The sequence below is a fragment of the Aspergillus sydowii genome (assembly GCF_001890705.1).
Source record: "Aspergillus sydowii CBS 593.65 unplaced genomic scaffold ASPSYscaffold_11, whole genome shotgun sequence".
Taxonomy (NCBI): Eukaryota; Fungi; Ascomycota; class Eurotiomycetes; order Eurotiales; family Aspergillaceae; genus Aspergillus; species Aspergillus sydowii.
In genome coordinates, this window is record NW_024467869.1 from 654,697 (window position 1) to 667,563 (window position 12,867).

The 12,867-nt window shown below is 52.3% G+C and overlaps 7 protein-coding genes across 7 annotated transcripts; 4 read left to right on the forward strand and 3 right to left on the reverse strand.

Annotated features, from left to right (window-relative positions):
* Window positions 1-1,403: 1,403 nt before the first annotated feature.
* ASPSYDRAFT_105623 (cell wall mannoprotein 1 family protein) lies at window positions 1,404-1,769 on the forward strand (the record flags this gene model as incomplete). Its single annotated transcript, XM_040839852.1, has 1 exon — window positions 1,404-1,769. A coding segment is annotated over one exon (366 nt), but the record flags the coding sequence as incomplete, so codon positions are not given.
* Window positions 1,770-3,912: 2,143 nt separating this feature from the next.
* On the forward strand, window positions 3,913-5,521 carry ASPSYDRAFT_81014 (uncharacterized protein). Its single transcript, XM_040851071.1, has 2 exons — window positions 3,913-5,156; window positions 5,248-5,521. The coding sequence occupies exons 1-2, from the start codon at window positions 4,320-4,322 to the stop codon at window positions 5,377-5,379; spliced, it is 969 nt and encodes a 322-aa protein (XP_040699431.1). The 5' UTR covers window positions 3,913-4,319; the 3' UTR covers window positions 5,380-5,521.
* A 342-nt stretch (window positions 5,522-5,863) lies between these two features.
* On the reverse strand, window positions 5,864-7,471 carry ASPSYDRAFT_92752 (flavin-containing monooxygenase; the record flags this gene model as incomplete). The annotated part of the gene is made up of 1 exon (XM_040852726.1): window positions 5,864-7,471. The coding sequence occupies one exon, from the start codon at window positions 7,469-7,471 to the stop codon at window positions 5,864-5,866; it is 1,608 nt and encodes a 535-aa protein (XP_040699432.1).
* Window positions 7,472-8,185: 714 nt separating this feature from the next.
* Window positions 8,186-8,893, forward strand: ASPSYDRAFT_48834 (uncharacterized protein). Its single transcript, XM_040847714.1, has 4 exons — window positions 8,186-8,373; window positions 8,426-8,490; window positions 8,561-8,647; window positions 8,701-8,893. Exons 1-4 carry the CDS (start codon window positions 8,362-8,364, stop codon window positions 8,786-8,788), a joined length of 252 nt encoding a protein of 83 aa, XP_040699433.1. The 5' UTR covers window positions 8,186-8,361; the 3' UTR covers window positions 8,789-8,893.
* A 573-nt stretch (window positions 8,894-9,466) lies between these two features.
* On the forward strand, window positions 9,467-10,315 carry ASPSYDRAFT_34536 (uncharacterized protein; the record flags this gene model as incomplete). The annotated part of the gene is made up of 1 exon (XM_040845253.1): window positions 9,467-10,315. The coding sequence occupies one exon, from the start codon at window positions 9,467-9,469 to the stop codon at window positions 10,313-10,315; it is 849 nt and encodes a 282-aa protein (XP_040699434.1).
* Window positions 10,232-11,285, reverse strand: ASPSYDRAFT_48835 (class I SAM-dependent methyltransferase). The gene has a single exon (XM_040847715.1). It carries the CDS (start codon window positions 11,225-11,227, stop codon window positions 10,418-10,420), a length of 810 nt encoding a protein of 269 aa, XP_040699435.1. The 5' UTR covers window positions 11,228-11,285; the 3' UTR covers window positions 10,232-10,417.
* A 147-nt stretch (window positions 11,286-11,432) lies between these two features.
* Window positions 11,433-12,758, reverse strand: ASPSYDRAFT_92756 (Zn(II)2Cys6 transcription factor domain-containing protein; the record flags this gene model as incomplete). Its single annotated transcript, XM_040852727.1, has 2 exons — window positions 11,433-11,996; window positions 12,075-12,758. The coding sequence occupies 2 exons, from the start codon at window positions 12,756-12,758 to the stop codon at window positions 11,433-11,435; spliced, it is 1,248 nt and encodes a 415-aa protein (XP_040699436.1).
* Between the last annotated feature and the right edge of the window lie 109 nt (window positions 12,759-12,867).

The following is a 12,867-nucleotide window of genomic DNA, read 5'->3' on the forward strand; positions in this document are numbered from 1 at the left end:
GTAGCTCATCTCCGAGGCCTCCATGCAGTTGCATGACCTCCATGTCAAGCCTGGTCTCGCCACTGGCCTCCAAAAATTGGCGGATTTAGCCGCTTGGCACGACGAACACTCCAGCAGTGAATCAATGCCCCTCCCCCAGGTCGGAGCTGGTCAATCCTTTCCTGTCAGGAACAGATCGGCATCCGTGGTTCCAGGTTGATATCTCAACATCCGAGCATCCGGTACAACACACTCGACGCGGTTAGGGCTGGCTTCCTGGACTGGCTTCATCAGGTCCGTCACAGCCCGTTGCTACCGACCACTGCGATACTGTCTTTTCGCCCGAAAAAATTGTTCTAAATAATTAATCCGATTATTGAAGGAAGAAGCTGACGGCGGCTCTGCCAAAAGCGGCGACGGCGACCTCTACCACCACCACTGACCACCACTCACCACCAACAAAGGCCGGTGCAGCGCTTTGTCTCGCAGCTGCGGGGGATTAGCCATTCACGGCACGGTCTTTACTGCAGAGACCCCAGATTGTCTCACCCAGTGTCGCGCCAGAGACTGTGACTGGCCGCCATCCCTGCAGTGGATCCGCCCAGCAGTGACACCGGCATCGCTTGGAGAGACAATCGAGAATCGCCTCGCATCTTCTTTCTCCAGACGCGAGCAAATGAGAATGAGAATCCGGGGGAGCGTTACATTTGGTCTCTTCGGTCTCGCTTCCAGAGGCGAGTCGAGCCGGCTGGCCACACTAACCAGCGAAATTCACACTAAATGCACGCTAATCCAAGCTAATTGCAGGCTAGTTTGTTTTGTCCCTGGCTTGTCTGCCTGCTTTCCTCCAATCACGCCCGCCATCGCTGTCCAATGTCCATGTCCAATCCCTCGCTCTGCGTCTGTATAGCGAGCCGCTGTGTGACACTGACACACCATCCTCGCCTTCACCCCGAGGCGATGGCGACACGCCGTCCAGCCGGGGCCCATGCCAGGCTTTGCCTGCCCATGCCAGCGCAATCTCCGGAGGCGACAAGCATCGATGGTGATCGCCGGTCATGATGCCGCCACCTGCTCTGGAAAGCACCTGGGGGACCTGGATCCGAGTCCCAAGCGTCCTTGATCGCAATCACGCTAATCCGTGATTCAATCTTGCTAAGAATAACATTTCCAGCTCCCAGCTCTGGCCTGGCCAGCCTGCCCCTGATTCGTCTCGCCTCGGCCCCGTGTGTGCATGTGAGGTATTTCCTGCCCACCCCCCGGGGGTTATATATAGGGCTTTCCTCCTGCTCTGGCTTCTTCTCTCCAGTAGTCAACTCGAACTGGTCCTTTCGTTACACAGCTTCGGTCCCGGGCATTCGTTTATAACCCTTATTTACATTTAATAATCAACTGCAACAACTACAACCACCACCACCGGCACCATGAAGTTCTCCGGCCTCTTCACCCTGGCTCTTGCCACTGCTGCTATTGCTACCCCGGCTAAGCGCGCCGACTCTGCTGCCGACATCATCGACAACATCTCTGCCCAGGTCGACAAGTTCGACGCCGCCGTCAGCGCCTACTCGGGCGGCGACCCCCAGAAGACCCTCGATGCCTCTGACGAGCTCATCAAGGTCATCAAGAGCTCCGTCGAGCAGGTCAACAGCGGCCCCGAGCTCTCCAACTCCGACGCTCTGGCTCTCACCAGCCCCGTCCAGGACCTGACCGACAAGGTCGAGGGTGTCGTCGACAAGGTCATCTCCGCCAAGTCCGAGGTCGTCAAGGCCGGCGCCGGTGGCAAGGTCAAGCAGGCCCTCAACGACCAGTACGACGCTGCCTCCTCGCTCGCCGACGCCCTCTCCGCCAAGGTCCCCGAGGCTCTCGCTGACATCGCCGCCGAGCTCTCTGCCGGTATCACCGATGCCATCCAGAAGGGTGTTGACGCCTACAAGGACGTCTCCGACTCTGACGGTGGTGACTCGACCTCTTCTTCTTCCTCTGCTGAGCCCACCGAGACCTCCACTGGCTCTTCCACCGAGACTGCCACTGACGAGCCCACTCCCACCTCTTCCACCCCTGTGATCCCCACCGGTGGCTCTGAGCCCACTGGCTCCAGCACCCCTACCAGCTCTCCCACCGGCTCCGCCTCTCCCCCCGAGTTCACCGGCGCTGCCTCCAAGCAGAGCTTCTCCCTCGTCGGCGGTGCTCTTGCTGCCGTTGCCGTCGCTGTTGCCGTTTAAGCAACTGACCTAACGACTGCATGTATGGATGAGAATGGGGTATCCGAAAGGTATAGGACAAAAGCCATGTCTGACGCTTGACGATGGGTTTCAATAATTCAATCAATAAAGGCTTTCTTGCTTATACTTCTATGCTATGTACATTTTTTTTCTACTTCTCCGTCATCTTCTTCTATGTCTGTTCCTTCTCTCCTTGTTGGAGGCTGGTCTGCATATTTGATTTCTTTTGATGCCCGTTTCCTTTGGACTGGATATACTATACATCCTAGTAATACACTGTAGCAATGCCTGTATCGATATTGCGAGTAATGAACTTACGTTGCACTAGATTATTTTGACTGTTTACAATGTCGTTGTCTCGATTCCTGTAGATCTGCGATCGTCATAGTCTGTTTCATGCCCCCACTGGATCGACACGACTCAATTCGATTCTGTCTTGGACAATCACAGATCGCTTGTAGATTCACAGAGGCAGGTGAGGTATTTATGCTGGAAAGCGCCAGTCCCCAGCAAGTACGTGCGTATCGCATGTCCTTAATCTAACTTAATTTTTAGAGTATTATTGATAGACACCCATCTACCTTCCAACACCGAGAAACCCGACCTGAACCAAATTAAATGAGGGAAATAAATAAATCAGGCAATAGATGACCACAGCCATCATCATTCACCAATATTTAGATTCGACCGTTTGTCACAGAGACAGATGGATCCAGCGGGGTCTTTATCCGAGACAGCATAAAATTTCGGCTTGATTGACTTTGTGAATGTGAGTTTACTTCTTACATTTGGCGTGCGATCTTCATTGCAATATTGTACCTACTGGTACCTCGACATGTACTTGTCGCTTATTGCGGTATGTTGGCTATTCGGGTTTTCTCTGATTTGTCTTTTTTATTGTCTCGGTATTCTTGCGCGCTGAGTGATATGTTCTCCGGAGATTATCCGTGAAGATTTATTATTGCGGATTTGGGAGCCCTCTATTTAGGTTAAGGTTTGTCGAAGGGACCTGCATTGCCTATACTGATGCTGCACGGCAGTAACTAGATGTTTTTCTTCTAAAGCCGGAATAAATCCATAATTATCATGATGAGGATGGGTTCTGCAGGATACGACGTTTTTAGACCTGGATATGGTGAGTATGCTTACGTGCTGTGCCGACCTTGCTTGGGTTGTTCCTTTCAATGGCAGCTGTGCTTCTCAACGAGTCTGGAAACTTGGGACACCAAGGCAAGTGCTACCTGGTTGGCATCTGCCTGGTTGTCGGAACAATTGTTTATTTCTGAATACAAACTCCTTCTGAATCTGACGGTCATGGAAAAGGACAGAGTAAGGGTTTGGAGAAACAACAAGCACACCTCCACACATCACAGCCAGGCAACAACTCCTGAGTCGTGACATCTCCAAGTTGTGCAGCAAAAAGGGATACAGAGTGGCTCAGCCACTTTGGTCGGAGAAGCCACAGCCACTGGCGGCTCAACACGTGGCTTGAACGAGAAAATGCCTCAAGATCGAGTCAGAACTGTTTGATGACTCCCCGTTTGCTGTGGCTGACGCGAGGATAACATGTGGCTAGTGAGGGGTAAGCCGCACCCGATTGGACAACAGCCTACTGGGCGAGCCACAGCACCAGCCCCTATGTGGCGCCAAGCATGACATGTCATTGCCTCAGGCACTATTGTTTCAGTATAATCAACAAACACCTCAGTACGGAGTATATTGGCTCCTTCACGGCTGAAGTGGTTCTTGCATTATCCACAGGAATATTGATAGTATCCTGTCAGTTGACTCCTCAGACGGATTACCCAACTCAGTTCGTGCCACAGGAAGCAAGCCACAGGGGCCGTTGGCGCTGTTTTATGCTGCTGCCTAGCTGTTCTGCAAGTGCACATCTCGATCAACACTCTCTAGCCACTGCGACTATTGACAGAACTCCACAGAACTCCATCCCACGGTGGATGTACCCGTCCTTAGCGCCGGGCTTGCATCCTGGCCGTCGCACCGCGTTCCCTCTCAGCGAATGGCGCCGCAAGCCTTGTAGGGCCCGATGGCTGTGCTAATTTCGGGTCTGCGGGTTTGATAGCGGCCTGGACGACTGGAGCAATCACCAGGAAAGCGATGGATCAAGTGGATGCCTCAATATGCGTGCACTCCGTACTCCGTATGGATGACAGGGGTCGTAGAGTCAGGAGTCCAGGAGTGAGGCTGGTGGGTGCATATATGGGGCCTGGCCTTTTATTCCCCTCTATATGCCCCTCCATCGCATTATTTAAAGCGCGTAGTCGTCCAACTCGACTCTTTATCCATCTCATCCAACTTGCACCTGTATCTCCATCTGCATTTCCAATAACCTCCTACACCTCCAAACCAACATGTCCTACTACGGAGAATCAGCCGGCTACTACGGCAGCGAAGGACGCCCCCCATACAACCCCGGCTACGACCGCCCCCCATACGAGAGACCTCCATACGAGAGACCCCCCTACGAAGAACACCGCGGCTCTCCCTACGAACGTCCACCCTACGAAGGCGAGCGCAGCGGCTCCTACGACAGCCGCCCTCCCTACTCCAGCGCCCCTCCCTCTGCCCGCCCACCACATTACCCCCCTCCGCCTCTCCCCTACGGCTGGATCCAGGAATGGGAACCTCGCGAGCGCCGCGCATTCTTCGTCGAGACCGCTACTGGCCGGTCTGAGTGGACGCTTCCCGCGGATGCTGCGTATGGGGAGCAGTCGCGCGGTGGTGGCGAGCCCTACCCCCCGCCTGTGCCGGCGGCGTATCCGCCCCATGAGAGTGGTGGATATCCCCCTCAGTATCCCCCTCATGAGGGCTACGGTGGTGAATACCCCGAGGAGAAGAAGAAGGAGAAGAGCGATACAGGGAAGTACCTTGCTGCGGGTGCGGCTGGGTTGGCTATTGGTGCTGTTGGCGGAGCGATTTTGGGTCATGAGCTTAGTATGTTTCCTTCCCACTCTTTTCTTGGATATCTAGCTGTATGCTTGATGTCGGTTTTATTGAGCATTGGTGCTAACTTGGTGTGTAACAGCTGAGGATGGCGATGGCTCTGGCTCTGGTTCTGACCATGAAGAGGAGGAGGCGCATTACTCTGGCGATGACTCTGACTAGAGGAGAATATGTGGATCTACCGTTTTATAGGGGGTGTGAGACTTTAATTTAGCGAGGCATTACCTGTTGAGACAGCTTTGTACGAGCTGTGGGGTTTAATCCCTGCCGATCTCTTTGTTTCTACGATGTTGTTAGTAGCTCGGTCTATAATGCTAACTCTTCAACTCAACCACCATCTCCACTATCTGAGCATATCCTAACCAAACCGGCTATAATAGATGTAATCACACTGGTATGGTTTCTATAGGCGTGATGAATGGGGCGGACCAATAATTTCCTGATGAGTGGGATCTAACTACAGTGTCCGAATAGTATATACTGGACAAGGCACGTGTATATATTTATATACCTCTGAATACATTACGAGAAACGCCAGCCTAGGCACCGAGTTCAGCCTTAGATGTGTGCTGTACGATAAGGCTCAATCTGGGACTGCCGCTGTTATTGGAGGGTTAGGAATTCAAGTTGAACTTCGTGAAATAATCTGGTATATACTAGCAGAAATGGTATAGCAGTGAGTCCCCGGAAATACTGTTTCAAGTAGAACCAAACACGAACGAGGGATACTTCGCATCAGCCTCCTCTCCCAGTTTGGTTTTATAGTTCGACAACCCCCCCAGGAAGAACGCACTGTACTTCTTCTTCCCCACGACATTGTTGCTCTGGATCCACGACTTGACACTGTCAAACACGGTCTGCTTGGAGACAGCCTGGACAGTCTCATCCCACTGCTCCTGCGCCTTTGGCTGTGCCTCAACAACAGTGCCGCCCCTCTTGACACTCTCCTCGACCAACTCAGCCACAAAGTCCCCCTGGACCTCAATAGCAGGCGGGATATTGGAAAACGGACCCCCAGGACCCGAAACAGTGAAGAGATTCGGGAAATCCGCAACACTGAGGCCGTACAGGGCATTCGGCCCGTCCTTCCACGCCTCGGTTAACTTGCGTCCATTGCGTCCGGTAATATCAATCGTCCCATAGGCGCCATCAACGGCGTCATACCCGGTGGCGTAGACAATAACGTCAAACTCCAGCTCCTGCCCATCCTGGAGCTGAAGACCGGTCTTGGTGAGCTTGGCGACGGGGTTACTGGCAATGTCAACGAGCGCTACATTCGGTTGATTGAATGCTTCGTAGTATCCATGCGCGCAGAGCGGACGACCACCATACGCGCCCTCTGGCTGTAGCAGTTTCGCAGTCTTTGGATCCTTGACAATCTCTGCAATCTTACCACGGATAAAGGCCGCAGCAGTCTCATTCGCCTCGAAGTTCGTTCCTAGATCGGCGAACGATTCAAAGAAGAAGCTGAATCCTCCGCCCTTATTCCAGAGGTATTCATATACCTCTTTCCGCTGTTCAGGTGTTGCTTCGAGGGCGGATTTCTGGCTCTCGGCGTATCCCATGGCGTACAGGGAGCCGAATACCGTTTCCCACAGGTTCTTGTGATCCGCTTGGATCTGTGCCTTTTCCTCATCTGGGATCGGCCGGTCGTTGACGGGGGTTATATACTGTGCCCGCTGTTGGAAGACGGTAAGTTGGTTGACCTTTGGGTGAATCGTAGCTGCAATCTGGCTCCCGGATGGGCCTGTCCCGATCACAGCAACACGTTTGCCCGTAACATCAAGATCCCTAGGCCAGCGCGACGAATGGAATGCCAGGCCCTGGAAGGTATCTGCATCTGCATCTGCAGTGGCATATTTCGGCAGATTCGGACGACTGAGAATCCCCAGCGCACCGACAAAATACGTCGCCGAGAATCTCAGCCCTTTATCAGTCGCGATCTCCCACCGATTCCGCTCCACATCGTAATGCGCCGAGACGACATCATTCTCAAAGATAAAGTCATCGTATATACCCGTCCGTTGCGCCGTGTCTTTGATCTGCGCCTGGACTTGCTTCGCGTTCAGGTAGCGGTTCGTCCACTTGGGTTCCCCGTTGTCGGAGAAGGTATACACCCAGCTCTCGCTGTCGGATTGTGCGCCGGGGTACTGGTTCCAAAACCAGGTCCCGCCGATGTCGCTTCCCCTGTCGATGCCGACGATGTTAGGGAGATGGAGTCTGTTCTTCAATAAGTGGGCGAGGCGTACACCGGCGAAACCGCCTCCGACGACGACGGCGTCGACTTCTCTGATGTCGATGGTCATGGTGGTAAGATTGCAAGTATCGATTCTGTTGGAATGAGACCAGAACCATAGAAATATAGCCTCTAGATATAGTTCTTCCAAGATCTCTCTCGCCCGAGAACATGGGCTTGCTGCACCTACTCAGTGGGGGTTGATATCGCCATCGCGCCCGCCATTGGCATTATCTATGGTGCAATCAAGCCCTGCAGTAGAGGGATGTGATAGCAAATTATGTATGGTTCTCGCCTTGTAAGGTTCGTCTCAGGTCCAAGTCCAATATTGAGGAACTAGTTCGCCTCTTAAGCAATGCGAATTGCATCATTTTCACAAGGAGCTCTTGCTTTCCAGAGGCCAGAAACCCCGCGATAAGGAGCAGCAAGAGTCACCTTGCGCAAATGGATGGGCGAATTACGAGGGTTCGCAATGGAGATTGTGTTTAGTCGCATTATCCAAGGTTGGCTGGTACAGGTTCGTGTTCGCGATTGCTGATAGCCGCCCTGGATGGTGTGATCTCTACCACCCCGCAACAATGTCCAGCTGGTCCCTAACCAGCCCATGCCGGTATATTGCGTGCTGTCCATCTCATGCAATGAGCTCCTTGGCCGAACACTTGATCTGAATTCCTAGGCTAGTTTAACTGCCTGCTGGGTGACGTGTCGTTGAATGAGGGAGATCCTTAGAAGGTTCACTTCACTAGTCTAACTAAGAGGAGTAGGTTTTAGTCAATATTACCATGAATATTGTAACATCATTACTGTATAATCAAGTTGTATAGTGAAGTGCATATTTGTGTATAGTGTATAGTGAAGTGTATACTTGTGTTTATCACCTGAGATGACGTCATGCGTACCCCGCCCCTCAGTCCAACTTCCTCTTCCCAACACTCCAACAACACCAGCAAAACATCCAAAATGCCGAAATTCGTATGCGAACCCTAATATTCGTGCATCTGATCTGCATGCTGACACCATACAGACCGCAATCATCTCATACGACAGCCGCGAGGCCTTCCAGCAGCACGGGAGCCAGATCGAGCAGATGTGCGTCGCCCCTTTTCTCTCCTCTCTGGGAATTGTTCAAACCGAGTCAGTCTAATATAAGTTTACCCAGAGCAAACGACCTTTTCAAAGCAAAGGGCGCTACCGAGCAGACCCCGTTCTTCTCCACCCGGAGCATGCCCCCGTCTCATAGGACCTCGTATGTCTTAGCCTATAAAGATGGTTTGGGGTTCTTACTGATAATTCTGCTAGATTTGTTCTCCCTGATGGTGTATCAGCGGATGAGCTGAGGAGCGCTGCACTACCGGAGGGTGTGAAGTGTCAGATTAATGAGGCGTGAAGATGCTGAATACATGACTTGTGTAGATACTACAAATCCATCTTCATTACTTCGCTACTAAAGTGGACTGCTCGTGTGTTCAAGATAGAGGGCAGTATAGCTGTGCATTTTCCTTGTGCTTAGATAAGTGCAACGAGGGAAATCACAGTATAAAAGTATATGCACTGTTTTGATATGCTTAGGTTAAAGCATCTTTGATCTTCACAAATCTTACATTCAACATTGATCCCTTGAAATAGGGCTGTAGAATATCTATACAAAGAGACCAAACCAGTTTATGTTTCATGGAGTGGACTATTGTTTTCCTGCCTTGGTCTTGCTAGGTATTGTATTTATCAAAGGCTCTACTGCTTCCATTCATTATCCTTCTCCTGGTATGGGATTCCTGATTCATCAAGTATAACCCCCCTAGCAAGACAGTCAATTGTACATACATGAATGAACTCATGAGAAATGACTCAATGACTCATGGGATTCATCTATGAAGACACAGAATAATGAAAGCCACACACACGCTTTGTTCATTTGGTTGATTATTAGAAGGCCGCATCTAGCATCAAACCCGTTCAATCTCCCATCCAGTTCCCACGACTGTGCATGGGTTAAGTACTGGGTAAATAAGCAGTCTATGCTTGAACAAAGTACAAAGCCCAGGACAAAGCACAAAGCCTTCACACAATGGCATTGGGATCGTACAAACCCTCGCAACAATGCGGAAACTCTTACTGCAAGAAATACCTGCTACCGCCAACCCACTACCCCCAGGTCTTCGGCACCTACTTCCCATACCTCCCAGGCACAAGCTTCACAATGCTAATAAGCGAGCTCCTATCAGAAGCCAGCATCGCAAACGTCTACTGGGGAACAGGCGCTTGGTTCGTCCTCGGTCTACCCAAGGTAGGCGAGGACACGCAGTTCATCATCCCCGATGGATCGCTCGATGCTGCCGCCAGAACACTCGCAGCCAAGGCTTATATACCCGTCTGTCCAGCCGGCCATGGATGTCCCATTATGAAGGGCCGCGACGGGGGTGCTACTACTGTGCCGGATTTGCATTTCCATATTAACCACTACGATGCCTGTCTCACGCTCGATCTGTTTGCCAAGTCGAGTCTGGTTCCGGCGTTGCCGGAGTTGAGGCTGGGTGTGCCAGCTGTGGATGATCCTACTTTTACAGTGGCGAGTAACTTCCGGCGTGAGAGCAGGGGTGTGGCTGCGTCGGGGCAGGGGAGGTTTGGGAGTCGCTGTACGCCGTTCTCTGAGGATGGCCCTGCGGTGCAGATACTTACGCCGGCGGCGGCGGTGGATGCGTTGGTTTATCTTTGCTTGCGGCATTTTGGGAAGGGTGCGCATTGGATTACTTGGGCAGATGGGCTGTTTGGGTTGGGGGTTCTGTATTCTGATGGTGCAAAGTATGAACTGGAGGCGGAGCACTCTGAGTCTGGAGAGTCTAGAGGTGGATATGAGCATGACTATGTCGTGGCGTACTCTGTAGCTACTAGTAATATAGTTCTTGTTGATAAGTAACTATATCTGTATGTACTTTACTGCAGTAAGAAACTGGCTGATATAAACAAGGACTGCTTGATACCAGGATTCAAAGACATCTAATATACCACTGTAAAACAGCTACTTCCAGCACAGAATCTGGCCATGCATCAGGCCAAACCACCCATCCTCCTCCCTCACCCACTCCCTCCACCCCCTGGCAATACCCTCAAGATCCTCCTTCTTCGCAAACCCCCCCTCAATAGCCCCCTCGCTCAACCCCGAGCTCTCCATCCTCTTCGCCATCGACTCCCCCCAGTACTCTCTTTCCTCAGGGGTACTAAAACACCAAGTCCCCGCACTCCTCCCAACCCTCTCCCTCTGAAATCCCGCCTCAACAGCCCAAACATGAATATACCGTCCGGGATGCGGATTCCCGCCCTTCGCCTTGCCCATCCTCCCCGTCAACTCAAGCCATCCCCTTATCCCTGCATTCTCAGGATACCACGACATGGAATCCGACTCGCGGACAGAAACAACACCACCTTTCTTCACAACGCGCCGCATCTCACGCAGCGCCTGCACAGGGTCCGCAATATGCTGCAGCACCTGATGCACATGCACAACGTCAAACTCCTCATCGCCGAATTCCAGCGCGTGCACGTCTCCAACGCGGAAGTCCACATTATTCCACGCATCGAGTCCTCTGGCCTTTACGAGCGCGCGTGCGTCGTCTAGCGGGTCAGGTACGTATTCAATACCCGTGACGTGTCCGTCTGGACCAACGAGCTGGGCGAGATCAACTGTGATGCTCCCTGGTCCGCAGCCCACGTCGAGGACTTTGAGGCCCGGTTTGAGGTGTGGGAGTAAATGGGGGGCGGAGTTTTGGGCGGTGCGCCAGCTGTGGGTTTTGAGGACGGAGGCGGCGTGGTTTGTTGTGTATGTTGTCATGATTTATTGTATTGTTATATTGCTATATTGTTGTATGGAGTAGAAAGTTGAGTTGTGGTGTTGGATTGTTGAAGAGAAGATGACACTTTATATGCAGGCGGGGCTGTCGGAATTCCGATCCCGGTGGGTCCAATATATTAACTTACTAGATACATACATATATCATATATGTATATGTCTACTTGATATTGATATTGATATGCTGTCAACACCCATGCAGATGCACACAAACACTAAACAGAAACATCCCAAACTCATCCACACAGGCCACCCACCGCTCAACCCTGCCTCTTCGCCCACTCGACCCCGTCTCCCCCGACCTCCACAGCTCCGAAATCTCCATCATCCCATCCTCCCACTCGTTCAAATACTTGTCATACTCCCTCGCCCAGACCTCACGAGACGCCGCCTCCCAAACCGCCCGTCCCTCCGGCAGAAACACACCCCTCAGCTCCTCCGCAACGAAATTCGGGAGCGAGTGTTCGGCGTTATACAGGCCGCTGAAGAGGTACATTACGTAGATCGCGCGGCGCTTTGTAGATGCCATGATCCAGGACTCCCAGGTTGGTTTTGAGCGAGACAGCTCAGCCCGCGAGAGGAGGCCGTGTCGCGCGGTGCGGAAGGCCAGTTCCATGAGTGTTATCATTGTCTTGTCCGTTACTAGAGTCTGGGTTTGGCCTGCCGGAGGGGAGGAGAAGTAGATCAGGAGGGAGTAGATGAGGTAGGCTTGGAAGGTGGATAGGTGGGTTATATCGGGGAGGTTAGGGTCCTAATATTGCAATCAGTATCAGAACTACCGGTCGGTAACTTAGAATAAATTCAATGGATAATGAGGATAGGTACCTACCTCTGCCGCCAACCGGTCCATTTCATTCTGCACCGTGTGTACAACGATCGCCTCGCTCCCTGGTGCAGCTTGCATCCACATCCGGACGAGCGTGAAGCAGTTGGCCAATGCAAGAGGCGTCCCCTGCTTCGACACTTGAGTGTGATGGATTATCGGCGGGATATCACCGTCTCTGACCATGCGACGGGGGTAGCTGCTCAGAACTCGAGAGATATACTGCAGGGTGAACGGCTGATACAGCTTGGGAACCTCCTCTCCACCCAGCGGGGGAAGAATGTACGGTCGCAGCCAGCGGTCGCGAATATCGTCTGCTGCGTTATTTGGGACGAGATCTGTATTTGTAAAGTCAAGCTCAAGCTCAGGCTCAGGCTCAGGCTCGTTTCTATCCAATTCCCGTGTCCGGCTGGGAGTTGGCAAAGTCGCGGTTCCAGTTCCAGGACTAGTCAGGATAAACGATGCGGTATCGAGACTCGGATCTACTGGCGGACTGGGGATATTAGAAGTAATAAACGAGCTGTCGACGTCCGTGGATTCTGAGATCGAGCTCGGGGTGGTGTACTCGCAGACCCGACCGAGCGAGCTGCACCGCGAGCAGACGGGCCTTTCGAGACTACATCGGACCTTTGATCTGGTGCAGCTCGTGCAAGCCTTCTTCCGCGGCGGGCGCTGTTGCTTTCGCTTCATGTCTGGCATTCGGAGTGAAGTGGTGATGTTAAGCAGTCGGAATTCCGAGAGAGAGAGAGAGATAAAATATGGTCTGTGCGTCACTCGCCACCAAGTATATTTAGCATAA